This window comes from Poecilia reticulata, chromosome 8 (genome assembly GCF_904066995.2).
Source record: "Poecilia reticulata chromosome 8, P_reticulata-male-v2, whole genome shotgun sequence".
Lineage (NCBI taxonomy): Eukaryota > Metazoa > Chordata > Actinopteri > Cyprinodontiformes > Poeciliidae > Poecilia > Poecilia reticulata.
The window spans coordinates 24,274,256-24,291,312 of NC_088837.1; the positions used below are offsets into that span (position 1 = coordinate 24,274,256).

At 40.0% G+C, this 17,057-nt stretch overlaps 1 protein-coding gene and 1 long non-coding RNA gene across 3 annotated transcripts; one reads left to right on the forward strand and one right to left on the reverse strand.

Annotated features, from left to right (window-relative positions):
• Positions 1 to 1,650: 1,650 nt before the first annotated feature.
• Positions 1,651 to 16,192, forward strand: LOC103469007 (serine/threonine-protein kinase WNK4-like). Of its 2 annotated transcripts, XM_017306042.2 has the most exons (25): positions 1,651 to 1,772; positions 2,371 to 2,785; positions 5,126 to 5,286; positions 5,942 to 6,162; positions 6,242 to 6,399; positions 6,474 to 6,562; positions 6,793 to 7,012; positions 7,092 to 7,334; positions 8,088 to 8,265; positions 8,347 to 8,501; positions 9,162 to 9,235; positions 9,313 to 9,448; positions 10,029 to 10,145; positions 10,225 to 10,380; positions 10,709 to 10,763; positions 10,871 to 10,981; positions 11,440 to 12,005; positions 12,619 to 12,664; positions 12,739 to 12,857; positions 13,435 to 13,483; positions 13,990 to 14,371; positions 14,543 to 14,613; positions 14,689 to 14,748; positions 14,816 to 14,910; positions 15,634 to 16,192. In XM_017306042.2, exons 2-25 carry the CDS (start codon positions 2,396 to 2,398, stop codon positions 15,634 to 15,636), a joined length of 3,855 nt encoding a protein of 1,284 aa, XP_017161531.2. In that variant the 5' UTR covers positions 1,651 to 1,772; positions 2,371 to 2,395; the 3' UTR covers positions 15,637 to 16,192. The 2 variants fall into 2 exon arrangements, with proteins under 2 accessions (XP_017161531.2, XP_017161529.2); XM_017306040.2 differs by having other exon boundaries at positions 14,543 to 14,748.
• On the reverse strand, positions 3,641 to 5,199 carry LOC145552634 (uncharacterized). Its single transcript, XR_014088755.1, has 2 exons — positions 5,132 to 5,199; positions 3,641 to 3,944 (listed from the first exon to the last, which is right to left on the reverse strand). It is a non-coding gene; the product is annotated as an uncharacterized LOC145552634 (long non-coding RNA).
• Positions 16,193 to 17,057: the final 865 nt, after the last annotated feature.

Below are 17,057 nucleotides of genomic sequence, written 5' to 3' on the forward strand. Positions count from 1 at the left end.
AGAGAAGAAGAGGAGGAAGAACGACAGGACAAAGGGATAAAGGTGGAAAGATGAAGATAAGAAACGGATTAATGAGGAGAAAATCTGTTTAATCCTCCTGCTGGGATTAAAGATCAAAGGTTTACTGCTTCAAGGAGGGAAAAAAAATATTAACATAAAGTAGATCTCTTCATTTAAAACACAATTTGCCTGTTTATTCTCTGATTTTATCCACAAAACACTTTAACTGGGTTTCTTTCAAATTATCAGGTTGTTTATTATTATTCTTATTATGAAAATTGACAGGAAAAACAGATCATGAACTATATTAAAGATTGGACATCATTCATTAAGCTTATAGTTAAAACAAACACATTTGCTAACATCTTAAAGTATATTAAACAATAAACATTATAAATAATAAAAAAACTAAATAAATAGACTAACAAAAGAGAGGAGGTTGTTCATACTCACAGTCGTTGCAGCGGAGGACAGAGCTGAGAACTGCAGCAACAGACGGAGATTTGACAAACAAATAAATAAATAAATAAATAAATAAATAAATAAATAAATAAATAAATAAATAAATAAATAAATAAATAAATAAATAAATGTATTGATTCATTCACGGAATTCTTCAAAACATGGTAAAATGCATCACCTACATGTTTGAGTAGAAAATAATTAAAATAAAAATTCAAAAATTAAATTAATGAAACTGTGGAGTTAAGAAAATGTTGCCCTCTGGTGGACAGAGGGCAACATTACAGCACGAATCAGAATAACAGAATCAACAATAAATACAGAAAGAATGCAGGTTGTGGTTGTTTTTTATTTTTATTTTGCGGAAATAAAATTTGCCTTAATTAATAAAATATATAGTTTGCACGTCATTGTTTTTTTGTTTTTGTTTTGTTTTGCCTTTAGCTTTTGGCTGAAGATCTGTTAGGAGCAGGATTTGTTAAAGAACCTGTTTAAATCTTTTAGTTACTGACTTTTTTGTTGTTACAAATCTGTAAAGGTTAACATTAGTAATAAATTTAATTTAAACAATATTGGTTATATTCTGCATTAGAATAAAAAGCTGGAAAAGTAAATACACTAAAATATCTAATAAAAAACAGAAAATAAATAAAACTCCCAAGACACCTTTATTAGTAATTCAGGTGACAAACTCCTAAAATCCCACACAGTAATGCGGTGTCAAAGTTTAATTTTTACTTTCAATAAATAATACAAAATCCATATATGACACAAAAAATATTAAAACAAACTTGTGACGAAAATTAAAATGCAAAATATATATCAGATAACAAATACTTAAAAAGAAGTATTTATTTATGTACTTATTTCTAAGGAATGTTCTGTAAAAGTGTAGTTTCTGTATAATTAATGTAGTATTTTTACAGGAAAAAGAAAATAAGAATTTTCACTTTAATTCAAATATGACAGACACACACACACAAGAAAACACAGAAACATGCTTCTGACCAAAATAAAAACATAAATAAATAGAAAGCAGATAATTGATTGATTCGTTTCTGACAAGTCACGTGACCCATTTCTTTTTCAGCCAGGTGTCCGGTGGGCGGGGCTTCCTTCCAGCTCGTGCAGTCTGCTCTGAGCTGATAGCGCGCGCGGATGTCAGGCTATGACATCACAGAAGGAGCAGAACAGGAGGAGGAGGATCTGGACTCAGATAGGAACCGAACCTGAGCCAGAACTTTAAAGGTCCGCCAGGTGCGCTGGATTTACCGGTTCCGGTCTGAAGCTGATCAAAGCGGACAAACACAGTGAGTACAACACAAATATTAAGATTATTTACACCAAACTCATAATAACTTCAGAAATCTAAAGTTTAGGAATAATCAGATTCTGGGTCTGCTGCAGTTGGAGGAACAAACTCAGAGTTTAATGTTTTGGCATAAAGAAGGATAAAAAGTGTTTCAAGTGAAATCAGTTGAGAAAATAACTGGAAAAGTAAATAAACAAAAATATATACTAAAAACAAAGTAAATAAAACTCACAACACCCCTTTATGTCAGGTGACAAACTCTTAAAAGCCCACCTTTTTGGCTTTTGAATCCCAAAAATGTTCAAAAGTAGAACATTTTCAACCTCTGAATCTACAAAAAATTCCAACTTAGTGAGTTTTTTGGCGAAACGTATATATATTTATATTTTAAAACAGCTCTATAAATGCTTATTTGATTGTCTTTGTTTTCAGTTTAAATGTGAAAATAATAGAAATTTAAATACTAATATTAACAACCTTTAAATATAAACATTTATTTGATATAATAAAACTTTTGTTTAACATGTTTATGGGGGAAATTAACCAACACATTACGTGTTAATTGTGAAAAATTTGCATGCTTTCTTTATTTATAGGTTATTGAAGCTCCGCCCACCTTTCATGACGTCACAATCACACCTTAAATCAGACCCCAGGTGGGCCGCGATGACGTCGACACCTGAGAGCGACGCGAAGAAGAGAACCGAGGAAGATGAAGATGAAGATGCCAGCCAATCAGACGCCGGGGACAAAACCGCCGCGGGGCTGAGCATCGGCTGGGACTCGGCCGAGGAGTCCGGCGTCACGCTGTCCGACTCCACCAGGGAGGAGTTGCCATGGCAACGGCAGAAGCAGGAGGCGCGCGACGAGGAGGAGACGGAGGCGGTGGGATCGTCTCCCAACGGGCGATTCCTGAAATTCAACATCGAGATCGGACGAGGTTCCTTCAAGACGGTTTACAAAGGCCTGGACACGGAGAAGACGGTGGAGGTGGCCTGGTGCGAGCTGCAGGTAACCACCGGGTCACGGGGTCAGGGAGTCCGGTTACCGTGGCGACGGGGACGGGGAGAAAAAAGAGAAAGTTCTGCCAAAAAAATCAGAAATTTGTATCAGAGATCAGAAATTTTTGAGTTCAAAAAGTTGAAACTTTGCTAGAAAAAAAAACTCAGAAATTTTTAGATTAATCTCAGAAATTTTCTAAAAAAAAAAAAGAAACCGAAAATTTCTTAGTTCAAAAATCTGAAACTTTGCAAGACAAAATCTCTGAGATTTTTAGATCAATTTCAGAAATTTGCTGTAAAAAATCGGAAATTTCAGTTTCCGAGTTTCAAAAAATTTGGGCTGGTTGGAGTAGTTTTCAAAACTTTTCAACTTTTTAAATTCCAAGTTTTCTTCAAACTTTTTCTTCTACAAATCTTCTCAGAATAATTTCAAAATTTCTGGATTTTTGGCAGAAATGTACACCTCTTTGTTTTTCTATCTACAGCATCTTCACTGGTTGTCTGATCCGGATGAATGTAGTTTATCAGAACTACAAGTGTCAACAAGGACTGATGGATCAGAACCACACAGAGATGCAACCAATTAACCATCTTACTATTAATTGTCAATTAATGGTTTATTACATTAAAACTAGTTCAATTCAGAAGAGGGCACCACCTAAATGGAAGCAAAAATAGTGGAATCACATTTCTTCCTTCCACTCAACTTTCTGCTAATATGCTTGGATACAGAACTTTGTGAACAACCAGCTCCTTTAGCAATAACGTTTTATGACTTCTCCTCCTTGTGAAAAGTGTTTAAAGGCTCAGGAAATCTTTGCAAGAGTTTTGAGTTAATTAGCTGATTAGAAGGTGATACGTGATCTTTTAAGTTTTATAATTTTTTCATTTTGTATTAGCTGATCATCAAAATAACAAGAAACAAATGAGTTAGATATCTCTCTCTATGCTTGGCGATTCTACATTATCTTCACTTTTTAAAATGACTGGGAAGAAATGTTGCACTTTTACGCAATATTCTAATTTTTTTATGTTCACTGTTACACGTTGTCCCATCAAACCCAGCTGGATTGGAGTTTTTCCCCTTCACGTCGTTTCAAGCATCCAGAAACATGGAGGTAAAACATGTTTCTGGGTCGGTTTGATCTCCTTCAGCTCCTCACTGCAGGCTGCAGACACACATACGTGATGTAGCATGAGTCAGCAGTTTGTTGAAACATACACAGTATCTGAGTCAGCGCACGGCGGCTGGATACTGGTGATAACACACACACACACACACACACACACACACACACACACACACACACACACACACACACACACACACACACACACACACACACACACACGTTCTGCCTTCCCATCTGTTTGTTTGGTGCAGAAACACGTCCGACATGTTGCTATTTTTTGTGTTTTGTGTCTTAATGGGACTTTTTTCTGTTTAAATCTACAGGTTGTTTAAATAAGCAGCATAAAATCAGAGAGAAATAAAAAAATAAATGATATTCTAAAAACAAAATAAGAAGACAAATACAGCAAACTTAGGCTTTAAATTTTACATTTAAATATATTTTTATACATTTATTGATTTTGTTTACTGTACTCACATTTCCCATAGTTGCCGTGGGTAAAACTAAATTAAAGTGAAGTAATTTATGAAGTTTTTTTTCGATATCAAATGTATCTATTTATATATCTTAATTTAATAAATACCATAACATATTTAATTTTATTTAACACCAATTCTATTGATGTCTTTTTATAGTTTAATTTGATTAAGTAAATAACAAATGTATTACATTTTATTTTTCAATTTAATTAAACATCAAATTTAAATGTTTTTTAAATATTTATTACAAAATGTAATTGACTAAATAAATGTATAACATTTAATTTAATTTCTGATATATATTTATTCAATTAATTATAAATTTTTTAAAAATTTGATCATTTAAATTCTTGTATTTATTTATGTATTTATATAATTTTATTTATTAAGTAAATTTATTAAATCTGCTTTTCAAATGTATGTATTGATGTATTTAATTAATTAAATAAATATCAAAAGTATTAAAGTGTTAAAAATGATTAAATTTCATTTTCCTGGTTGCTGTCCTGTGATCTAGTTACCAACCTTGTGAGCCTGAAGTCAGAACTCAGACACAGGAAGCACCGGATCATAAATAAACAAACAGAAAATCGAGTTTGGCAGCAAAGGGAGGCGTTTGTGTTGCCATGTCAGCAGTTCATTAGCAGCAGCTCTGTGTGGGCTCGGCGTCCTTCAGGGCGCAGGTTTCTCTCTCACAAGGTGAACGGCTGAAGGTGTTCATGTGTTCACGCTCCACAGACTCACCGTCTGAGCAGATCCGAGCGCCAGCGCTTCAGCGAGGAAGTGGAGATGCTCAAAGTCCTGCAGCATCCCAACATCGTGAGGTTCTACGACTCATGGAAGTCCGCTAAGTGCATCATCCTGGTGACGGAGCTCATGACGTCTGGGACGCTCAAAACGTGAGGAAAACAGACCACAACAACCTGTATCTCTCATAAAAACAAAAACGTAAAATCCTACCTAGTATTTTGACAAAATAAGACAAAACTAACTTACAAGCAACTTTTCAGCAAGATAAGTTAATAATTCCTTAATATTGGTAGTTCTACCAGATTATTTCAATCATAATGAGACATTTTTCCCATGTTTGGATTCAGAAAAACTGTCAAACATAGTGGGTCAATCTGACTTGGAAAGTCAGGAAGGAGTTTGGAAAGATGAGAAAATAACAGTTGAAATGTTCCAGCTGTGGATAGCATGAAGTCCGGTATGAAGCAAGCCAAGAGATCGGTGTCAACCAAACCACAGTCTGGACTGGTGCAGAACTCTACACACACTGACATGGTCAGATCTGAGTATAAATACGTCCCACGTTGGGCACCAATTATGTTAAAAAGCAGCAAACAAAAATCATCACACCGGATGCCGTTTCTGTCTGCTTTATTTGGGCCAACATGGCATTTCACACAAGTTCCATATTCACACAATTCTTACAGAACCTCCAACTGTCTGTGAGATGTATTTGCCCCTTTTTCACTCCCTAACACTGTCTGGCACCAGAGAGTATCCTGTACATGACCCTCCTTGTTGCGTGTTTTCCTTTAAACCATCCAGGTACGTGCGCCGGTTCCGCCCGATGAAGCTGAAGCTGCTGCAGAGATGGAGCCTGCAAATCCTGAAAGGTCTCCACTTCCTGCACTCGCGCTCGCCACCCATTCTCCACCGAGACCTTAAATGCGACAACGTCTTCATCAACGGACCCACCGCCTCGGTCAAGATTGGGGACCTGGGCCTCGCGACGCTCAAGAAGGCCTCGTTCGCCAAGAGCGTCATTGGTAAGAAGCATCTACTCAGGATGACGGGAGGAAAGGGGTCTGTTTGAGTGTCTCACACTGTGACTCGTGGTGCGTTCAGGAACTCCTGAGTTTATGGCTCCTGAGATGTATGAGGAGAAGTATGACGAGGCCGTGGACGTTTACGCCTTCGGTATGTGCATGCTGGAGATGGCAACTTCAGAGTATCCGTATTCCGAGTGTCAAAACGCAGCCCAGATCTACCGCAAAGTCACCAACGTAAGGCCATGTCCACCTCACACCTGCACACTTCCTGTTGTGTTTCCGTGTTTGACCCACCGTCTGTCCTCCAGGGAATCAAGCCGGATAATTTTTCTAACGTACAAAACCAGGAGCTGAAAGAGATAATCGAGGGCTGCATCCAAACCAACAGCAGCGAGAGGTCAGTTGGGAAAACTCAGTCATGGTGTGTTCGATTAAACATCCACACCTCCCCAAATGAACCAAACTTTGTAGATAAGAAAACTAGAGTTCGATTAAAGCAAACTAACATTTTTTTACGCTAGAAGCTTTAAAATATAACTGTGTCTGAATTGTTTTCATATGATTCACTTGTGTCTCTCATCAATGTGGGTCAGTGAACGACCTACTGACGGTTGATTTGTTTGGTAGGTTTATGGTTCAGGATCTGCTGGGGCACCGGTTCTTCCAGGAAAAGACGGGTTACTATGTGGAGCTCGCTGAGGAAGATGATGGTGCAAAGGCGGCGCTGAAGCTCTGGCTCAGGGTGGAAGACAAGAAGAAACTTCTGGGCAAATACAAAGACAACAATGCCATTGAGTTCCTTTTTGAGCTGTACAAAGACGTCCCTGAAGAGGTCGCCCAGGAGATGGTAGCCTCATCGCCACGCTGGTGACATCATCAAAGAGCCCGCTGCCGGCTGGACTCACCTGTCCGTCTTTGTCCCTCAGGTGATCCTGGGGTTTGTGTGTAAGGCCGACTACAAGGTGATCGCCAAGGCGATCAGAAACCGAGTGACTGCCATAAAGCAGCAGAGGGACAAAAAGCGCCGCCTGCTGGAGGAAGCTCTGAACAACCTTAAAGCTGTTGTTAACAGGAAGGCGACTGAGCCCGCCCCCGATCAGTCCAAACTGTCCAATCAGAAGCCTGCATCCGCTTTGAATGCGTCTGCTTCTGGAAGGGTGGCGAGTCAGGTGAGTCTGAAGCAACAAATTACATTTTATTTACAAATTAAATTTTGTTTATTATTTAATTTATTGAGTTTGTTCATTGTCTAATTTTGTTATGAAGTTTTAGCCTACAGACTCCCACAAACTCGGCCGAACTTCGTGTATTCAGTGATCCACGCAGACTCCACCTTTACTGTCCCCATTGATTACATTGTCAAGGATACTGATTTCCTACATTTCTCAAAACAAATTTCTTTACTTCCTTCAAATTCAGCCACAATTACCTTGATATAGTAATCCGACTACTGATTACTGATTTATCTTTTAACAAGTAACTTAGCTACTTTACCTGGCGCCGCACATCCGCCCTTCCATCCACCAAAGGTCAACGTTGTCTTATTACTGAAAAGGTGACTTGTCACATCACTGTGACACAAGAAAATCACTAATACATTTTTTTCTTTTAAACAAAGGATGATGACAGAAATAGTAACACACATTGACGTGAATAAGTAACTTTAATCTAATTACTGCTTTGGAAAGTCCTTATATGCACAAGTCTTTAAATTTTATGTCTCATACAACGTTGTTGACAATCTGACATAATTAAGTCCACAAGAGGGCGCCAGCAGTTTGATTTTAACACTGTTTTCTGCTGAGCAGTTTTCTGTGCGACACGGAGAACACGTACCTAAAAATGAAAGTTTGCTCAAACTTCCACGTAGTGAAATACACCGAGTCCGTGGGAGCCTTAACTCTCGTCCAATAAACTCACAGAATGATGTTCCTGCTGACATACAAGCCCCGCCCCCGGCACCCAGCCCAGCAGGGATGCTGGTGGCGAGCAGCAGCCCGGCAGATTCTGGGATCAGCGTCCTGTCCAACAAAACGGAAGAAGATGGAGACGAGGACCAAGACAAGACAACCAGACCCGCGTCTCACTCCTCAGCTGCCTGTCAGTACATTTAATTACGTGTTTCAACGTCTGATTGGACGATGGCTTGGTCAACTTAATAACTGCGTCTTCTTATGGCAGCTGACTGTGAGACAGGAATCTTCTTCAACACCCCTACAGCGGCTCCTGAGGCTCCACCTCCTTCGTTAAGCTCCGCCCCCAATCCAGGGACCCCGCCTCCTTTACGACGGACGCCGTCCAAAGCTCCGCCCTTCCCGGTGTTGCGCTTCCCAAAGGTCAGCAGGAGAAAAACAGATACAATTTACTTTAGTTGCTTCAGTCCAAACAACAACAACAACAAAATCATCACAGGGATTAATTTAAATAAGTCTATAAAATACTTACATCTCTAAAATCTGAAAAGCTGAAATAATTGATCAGATAAATCGATTATTATTGTTAACTGGAGTATACAGACTTAAAAAAAGAGCAATTTGCTGAAAGAATAATATATTCAGAGTAGTAATTAAGCCTAACTATGCAGAAAATTTCATTTAAAATTAAAAAAACTAAATATGTTCAGATCTTCTTTACAATCTCCTGGTTCAGATTGTGCAAATAAATCTCCTAGTAAGCATCTTTTGCATCATATCATTAATCATTATTAAGCTCTTCACTGTACTGATGTTAAATAAAGCAATGTGTTTTCCACATGTTGATGTTAGAAGTTTTTTTTTACCTACAGATGCATCCTTTGGTAAATCTTAGGCAAGAAAATGTTTATTTTCTGATTTTAAAAAGCAATCAAATTATTTGCAACTTTTATTATATTTCTAATATTTTATATAAAAAAGGATTACATGTAAAATGTGCATTCTATGCCAATTTTTTAAACAGAATAATCAATAATTAAAATAATTGTTAGTCTCAGCTCTAATTGAAACTGTGTTCTGCAGAGCATTGCTGTTTCCCAAAGTTCGGAAAAACATCCCACTGATTCAAGCTGCGGCTTCTCCTCACCTGTCGACAGGTAACACACAGGATACAACAACCAGCCTCCTTTGTTCCAATATGTTCTACTTTAAAATCTGTGTTTTCTGTTTACAGCTACTCCTCTGACATAACGTCCAGCCTGAGTGACGGCAACGATGGTCCATCAGATCGGAGCAAGCAGGAAGCAGCGAAGAGAGAAGCAATGAAGCAGTCCAGGCGAAGAGCCAGAGCCCGGCTGAGGATCTTCGGGGTGAGTCGACCCGTCCCGGGCGAAAGCCGAGCTGCTATTACAAACGGCAACAAACGGCTTGTCGATATCCTACTGATGTAGAAAAACACAATTTCACAATTGCTGTGTTTCCATTAATTAAGAAGTAAAACTTATCCCATGATAAGTTATTAAAAAACATGGCAAACAGTTACAACACTGCAAAAACACAAAATCATACCAAGTATTTTTGGTCTAGTTTTATTTCTTAATACACTTGAAATAAGACAAAACTAAAGCGACTTTTCAGAAAGAAACAGTTTTAAGAAATTTGCAATAAAAACTAAAGTTTAAAAAAAACAAATCGTTATTCTCCTACTACTTCCTGTTGTTGTCTTCTTTGGCGTTTCCGCCAGTAGTAAGATCCGACTGATGATCATGTGACTCGGGTGATGTAAAAATAGTGTTTCCATTGCAGTTTTGGGAAATAAACCAATTTAGATTTGGTCAAAACCCGCCTCAGGAAAACCATGAGTTTAAAAAAAATGTATGTGTTTCCAATTCCAATTATGCAATTTTATGGTTGATGCAAACGCAGCTGGTGTGTGTTTGGTGCATGCAGGTGTCCGACAAGGTGGACCGAGTGGTGGAGTGTCAGCTGCAGACTCACAACAACAAGATGGTGACCTTTAAGTTCGACCTGGACGGAGACAATCCAGAGGACATCGCCTCGGTGATGGTGAGGAGACAACCAATCAGCATTGAGCATTCTCCTCCAGCTTGTCCTCCATCAACATCAACCAACTCTTTACTTTCAGCTGCACAGAGACTTCATCCTGCCATCAGAGAGGGAGGGGTTTATTCTACGCATGTATGAAATCATAAAGAGGGCGGAGTTAATGATGCATCAGCAGCATCCGGGAGGCGCCAACAGGTTGCCCAGCTTGACTGCGTCTGTGTTGCCCGAATCACAGGTGTGCCTCATTTCACCCCTAAAAGGTTTTCTTCTGATAACCAACTCCAAAAATCAAACTTTTTTTTTGCTTTTAAACTGTCAAATAGGTTATTTAGGGTTCTGTCTTTATGTTTTTGTGTGAATCTTTGTGTTTAGTTCTGCAATATTTTGCCTAAAACTGATTCAGTTCTGCCCTCCTTTGGTTAAACAGTTGAATCCTCTAATTGTTTAAACTGGTGCAGCTTTTCATGAAACAGTTACAGTATAAAATCATCTGAGTCAGACTCCATGGTTTCAGTAATTTTATTGAATTATACTCTGATTACTGAGTTCTTTAATCTTTACAGTTAAACGAGGCAATAAAGGGCCTGTCCAGGACTCTGTCCTCGTCCTCTTTAACTGGTAAGTACCAACATTTGCACTGTGAAGTCAGTCTGGTGGTTTGAACCTCAGGTCTACTTTGATGTGATGCATCTCTGACTCATTCATTTGTTGTCTCTTCCTGTCAGATATTGATAACAGTGACCCCTCACCTTTGAAAGCTGTGGATTTCCGCATCGACACCGAGGCCACACCCCTCGTCAGGCCGCTGAGGTCACAGTCTTTTCAGACTCCATCAGGTACGACATGATGTCGTGTTTTACATAATACCTTCACATCGTCTAACCAGCTGGTAGGGATCATGGATATCTACTTATATGCTTGATTAGTTGTCACAATTTTAACATCAATGCAGTGTAGGGTTGATCTGTTGACTATTTTTTGGATTAACTGATGAATAATTTGATGGTAAAAGGTGCTTAATAGGAAATTTTTAACAGAATCTGAACAAGCTAAAATTCAACTTGAGGAGTTCTGAATAGAACATATTTACAGACTAACATGGCTGTAATCATTTTCATTTTGGGCTACTGTTGAAACACTTTGGTTGGTATCCAACCTAAGTGTCTTCTGTTGCATGTTTTCTAAATTGAAACCACTATTGATATGATGCACAGCACCACCTGGTGGTAACATGTGAATTACTAAGATGTTTACCTTTTTTCAAACTAAATGTCATTTATGTTCCTCTCTCCAGCTTCCTCCTATCAGAACCCTCAGTCCTCCCTCCACTACCCCCACCCAGACTCCAACTCGGCGCCCCAACCTCATCTCCCACGTGCTGCTCAATATCAACTCCAGACTCACCCCTATTCCACTTACACTGCCTCCTTCCCAAACATGTCCCCCATCTCCCGACTGCCCCGGGTGCAAAGCAACCCTTCCCTTTTCACCCCCACCTCTACTCCATCAGCACCCAACCCTCCCCAATGGCCCTCCCCAGACCAACCTTACTTTTCCCTAGCTAACGTCATCTCTGTGGCAATGAGTGTGGCTCAGTCCCTCTTGCCCCAATCTGGGGCCCCCAATCAGGGCTTATACCCCCACACTCCACCTCTATCTCCTCCATTCACAAACCCCCCAAACCCCCTCTCTTCCTCTGGGTCTCCATCTTTGAGCTCTGGTCGCCATCATCAAAACCAAGGCTCATTTTCCAATTCCTTCACCATACAACAAACATACTCCCCACCAAGACCTCGGACTGGCTCAATTAGGGACAGTGAGCAGGGAGCGTCACCCAACAGAATCCCAGAAACACCTCAGGTAAGACTAAGACTAATTAACACCGCCTTGTTTAATCCACTTTATTTGATCTCCAGGTCATTTGCCTTGAAAATGTGGTGGTCTGCATTTTGGTCTGCATTATGCTAATGCAGACCAAAAAAGCAAACTGTCAGACCTACAAACTACGTCTCGGTTCAGTTGAAGTGAACTCTGGTGTGGCCAAGTGGACCGAAGACCAGTTCAAAAGCAGGAAATGAACTGTAGCATAGGGCATTCTGGGTAAATACAACCAAAACAAACACGAGAGTCTAATGCTAGTGAGAGAATTAGCCAATGACAAAAGAGAAATCCTACAACTGCTAAAATTTGCCAGTACTCCGTTGTTGTTTACATTTTATGAAGGAGGAAGTTCCACTCATGTCATTGTCATTTCCTTCAGTGGCTCCTGGTGCAGCGCCCCCACAGGCGAAGGGGGGAACAAGATTGGTTTGTTAGACAGTTCGGTGTGAAAGTAAAATGCAAAAGCTGAAAATGTAACACATTTTGATCCCAAATCAAACTGAGTATTATGGACTATGAGGTGTGATGATCAGTTTTGGGGTTACTGGGTTTTGATCTTGTTTTGTGCTAACCTCTCATTCCTTCATCACAGCTCAACAGCTCTGTCCATAAAGCTGACTTACCCTCACCCCCTCACGGTGAGTACCTGGTGGATTTAATGACTTCAGTCACAGCTGATCAGACACTGAACATTCATCGTACTGGTTCGCAGGTTCAGGCACATCCTCTTCTCCCAGTCTGACCAGTAGATCCAATCTCAGAGAAGTGTTCTCAGACTCATCAACTTCTTCCTCCACATCATCTCCTCATACATCAACTCCTCGCAAAATGGTGAGGCCTATAGACATCAAATGTTTGTTTTTAATCTGTTTTATGATCAGTGGATTTACATGTCTCACCCACATTGACCTCAAGGAATACCTGATCGGTCCAGGAATTTCTTGTCTCTGTCCTGTTGGGGGCTGGTGTAGGTTACAGGCCAATGAGACTGTGATCACTTTCAAACACTAAACCCAAACAGTGGCAGTTCATCAACACATTGATGTCTGTTTATAGAAAACAAGCCATACATCCGTCTCTCCATGCCTCGTTGGTTAGAGAAGTCACATCAGTTTAGCCCTGGGAATCCGTCCTGTGCTCAGTGAACTATAAGTTCATCAGCTACAATTCACCAGTCTGTGTTGTTTCACAATACACAAACACAAATAGCAAGCAGGTCAATGACAAGGCAGTGACTCAATGCCTTGTAGTTTCTCATGATCGTATCGTTGTCTATGATCAGTTAAATTAAATCATATTTTTAAATGGTTGTAACGTTTAGACCAAAAGTCCTTACAGCTGAGTTGTGTTGGTCATCTTCACTCATGTACCACGTTGATTAAACTTGATATTTTTTACTTTATTTTAGGTGTCCCCTCCTGTTTCTCCATCAGGAAGAATGTCTCCCTCCCTGAAAGGTAAAATTTACTTTTCTGATTTGTAAGACAAAGAAAATTCTCAAGATTTTTTCATTAACAGGAGAAAGCCCAGAGAGCCAGCAACACTGATGACAACAGAAAAAAAGTTTTCTTTATCATGTATTTTTACATCTCCCAGAGTTTTCCTTTCCATTGCTCTCGCTGTTCACCTCCACTTATCTAACTGGGTTGAGGAGGTAACATGTTCAGAAAGGAAACCAGACATGCCTCTCATTCGGAGAGTCCAGTTGTTCCCAGACCAGACAGGATGTTCTGGTTTCCCCCCAGGGTCTCCTCCTTATAGGACGTCCCCAAAAAACCTCCAAAGGAAAGGAAAGCACCCGGGAGACATTCTCTTCCTCTGTTCTTCCGCTGTACTTTTCTGTGTTGGAACCATGGCTTTATTGTTTTGTCGGTATTTCTACTCTCTTTGGGATGAACTTGCTGAAAATGAAATTATCACTCAGTTAGTCAAAGGTATCTTCTCTTCTTTTCTTCTCTCACAGTAAAGGAACCAGGTTTCATAGTTGGACGCTTCCAGGTGTCACCCTCTTCAGGAAATCCCTCTGTCAGTCATCAAGGACCATCCACTCAAGACAACACCACCCAGTCCGCGACTCCATCCAATAAAAATCCACCAGAGCACACAGGAAGCAGTACAGAGACAAGCCAATCAGAGGGCAGCAACCCCACAGTCACCATCTCCCCTCCTGGTAACTACGACAGCCTGTCTGGTCAGGAGCAGAAGACGATGGGGAGCCGCAGGCTGAGCGTCGGTCTGTGGGAGGGGTCAGGCAGCAGCCAATCGAGGAGCCGCTCTGCCACCTACAGTTCTGACGAATCAGAGGGCGAGGAGATGTGGGAGGAGCTAATGGAGCTTCGTCACAGGTGACTGGGTGATCGGTGATCATCTTTTGCTCTACAAATAGCTGGAAAATCAAATCCATCACACCTTACTGACATATAAAGACCAGTGTTTTGAGTTTGGCCAGCAGGTGTCGCCAAATCTCACAATGCTTGCCTGTTTACTGTGAACTATCCTCTCTCTCCTCCTCACAGACACCTGGGGCAGGTGCAGAGCCTGCAGGTGAGTCAGAAGCGAGAAATTGAGGAGCTCTATCGACAGAAAGGTAAAGCCCCGCCCCCCAGCATTATCCCTCCGGCGGCCATGTTGAAACACCGCCACCGCCGTCTCTCCAAACCAGCAAACTACACCCTGCCTCGCAGAAACAGCCTGCAGAGACGGGACATACTGCCCCCTTCAGGTAGATGAGCTCACTGCACTGTGCACACAGAGTATCGGTTTCTGAAACGGGTCCGTTTTGTGTTCAGGCATCATGAGGAAGAACTCAGTGAGCGGCAGCAGCAGTGGATCTCAGGACAGAGTTCTGAAAGGAGTGACGTTCGCTCCAGGACACAGCTGCATGGTGAGCAGAGAACCTCCACTCCCAAAACCGAAGGTCTGCAGCTCTACTGTGTGAAACACAGGGCTGCAAGTAACTGTTATTTTCCATGATGTTGATTTTCCTCGTAGGACTTTTCTGTAAAGCAAACGTTTGAGGTATTTTCATTCTGTTAGCAACTCGAGGCGTTGCAGCTACCGCTAACTAGCTGTCTATAAACTCTTGGTAGTTTGGTAACTTTTTGCAAGTTGACTGGATGACGTTGGCCTTCATCACTGACTCACTTCTGTTTTTAACCCATACAATGCTTTGTGCATTCTGTTTAAAAAAAGATTAGCACCGTTACTATAGAAAATATGCTATTTTCTTTTGTACCGTTTTGTCGGGTCTTAAATTTCATTCATAATGGTCTTAAAAAGTCTTAAGTTTGAGTTGGTGAAACCTGCAGAAAACCTAAAATAAAATAAAGAAAAGTTTAACGTTTACTTAAGAGATTTTCAGAGCAGTTTAAATGCTTGTCTCTGATTGGTCAGCTCATGTGTCCAATTTGAGAACAAAGTTATGAAAAAAAGTTTTTTTAAAGACATTTAAACAGTTTAAAATTAAACTCTGAAATAACTGCAGGTCCTACTTAAAGACTTTCTGACATGATTCCAAGTTTGTTTGTCTATAATGTTATTGCTGATGGAGAACATGAACACCTTCTGATTTAGGATCCATACCTGACCCCTGACCTTTGCCTTACAGTGAGAGGAGCTGCTGAAGAACCTGAAGACCATCAGAGCTGCAGACACATTTCAGCTCCTCAGGAGGAAACGGAGCTTCATGCAGATTCAACCCGATGGTTTCAGATCTGATCCTTCAGGTCCAAACCGGGTCGATACGTTCAGCATCATGAACATATTTAAAGGATTCAGAAAAACTGGAAGCTAACTGGACGTGACGAAGGCTCCAGGCATGATGGCAGCTTTAAACCTGTTTTATTACATTTTTTATCCTTATTTTTATTGCTAAGCTTCACCATGGTGACATTTTTCCTCAAACTCTTGTTTATAAATATTAATAAGTTGATATTTATTTGCTGCTGGTTCAGTTTCTCATCAGGTTGAAGTTACAGCAGCAGCTCATCTGTGCCTTATTTAAAGAATTGCTGCTGAAGCTGAACATAAAACCTGGAAGTTGTTTTTGCTTCAGTTTTTAAAGTTTGAAACATTAAGAAGGTTTAATAAAATAATCCTGATGAGTTTCATATTTTTGTAAATTCTTACCTGCAGATAAATTAAAATTTAATAACTTCTTGACTCTTCTCTCTTCTGGTCTAACTTCTCTGTTAGCATAATCTTGTCATTCAGGAACAATCTTCAGTCAGAGGCCTCTCCAGATTCACTGCAAGACTGACTGCTACTGGAGAACCTTCCTGCACGCAGCATCATCATCCACAACGATTCCCTGAAGATACTTAGATGAAATGAATTTCAAAAACATTTAATTTTACTTGGTGATAAAGGATTTTTGAAAATGAATTGAAACATTGTGAAACGTGGCTGCAAACCAGCCAATCAGATGAGCCCTGCGCTGATGGATGAATCAGTTCTGAATCATTGCAGCGCCATCTAGTGACTGATAGAGAAATTACACCCAAATCTGAGTGAAGATATTAACTACAAATATAGTACAAATATACTAAAAAAAGGTATAGATTTAGTAAATTATTTAGTTTTAAACTAGTTTTTAAAATGTTTTAGAGAAAAAATTATTTCTAGAATCTGCTGCACAGTAACAAAAACTCAATAATGTTGAAGATGTATCGAGTTTAAACATGAAACAATGAATAATTCATCTTCTAAATCAGTTAGAAACCTCAGGGTTTTGCAAAAATATCTTAATATTTAAATAAGTTCAGTTTGTCAGAAGGTTTTGTAATTTATCAAAGTATCAAACCTCAACTGTAACAACTGATTTATAAGCTAAAACAGTTGTTACAGTTGCTGCATTAGAAGATCTCCTCCAATGAGATGATCTTTAGCCTTTAAACCAGCGGCCTTGTTGCAGAGACAATATGCTGCTATGGGTGTGTCACCAAATTGCCTCTGGTATCACTTTGTTGATCAATCATGTCATGTTCGCCCACATTTGGCCCAGAAACACTGCAAATACTTGGATTGGGCTGC

What these genes read in the sequence shown, in the direction of transcription:
- LOC103469007 (XM_017306040.2), top strand. Translation starts at nt 2,396, where the DNA reads ATGACGTCACAATCACACCTTAAATCAGACCCCAGGTGGGCCGCGATG. An exon ending in CTGGAAGGGTGGCGAGTCAG is followed by an intron (nt 7,335 to 8,087) that starts GTGAGTCTGAAG and finishes ATAAACTCACAG; the next exon opens with AATGATGTTCCTGCTGACAT. An exon ending in CTGTGTTGCCCGAATCACAG is followed by an intron (nt 10,381 to 10,708) that starts GTGTGCCTCATT and finishes TAATCTTTACAG; the next exon opens with TTAAACGAGGCAATAAAGGG.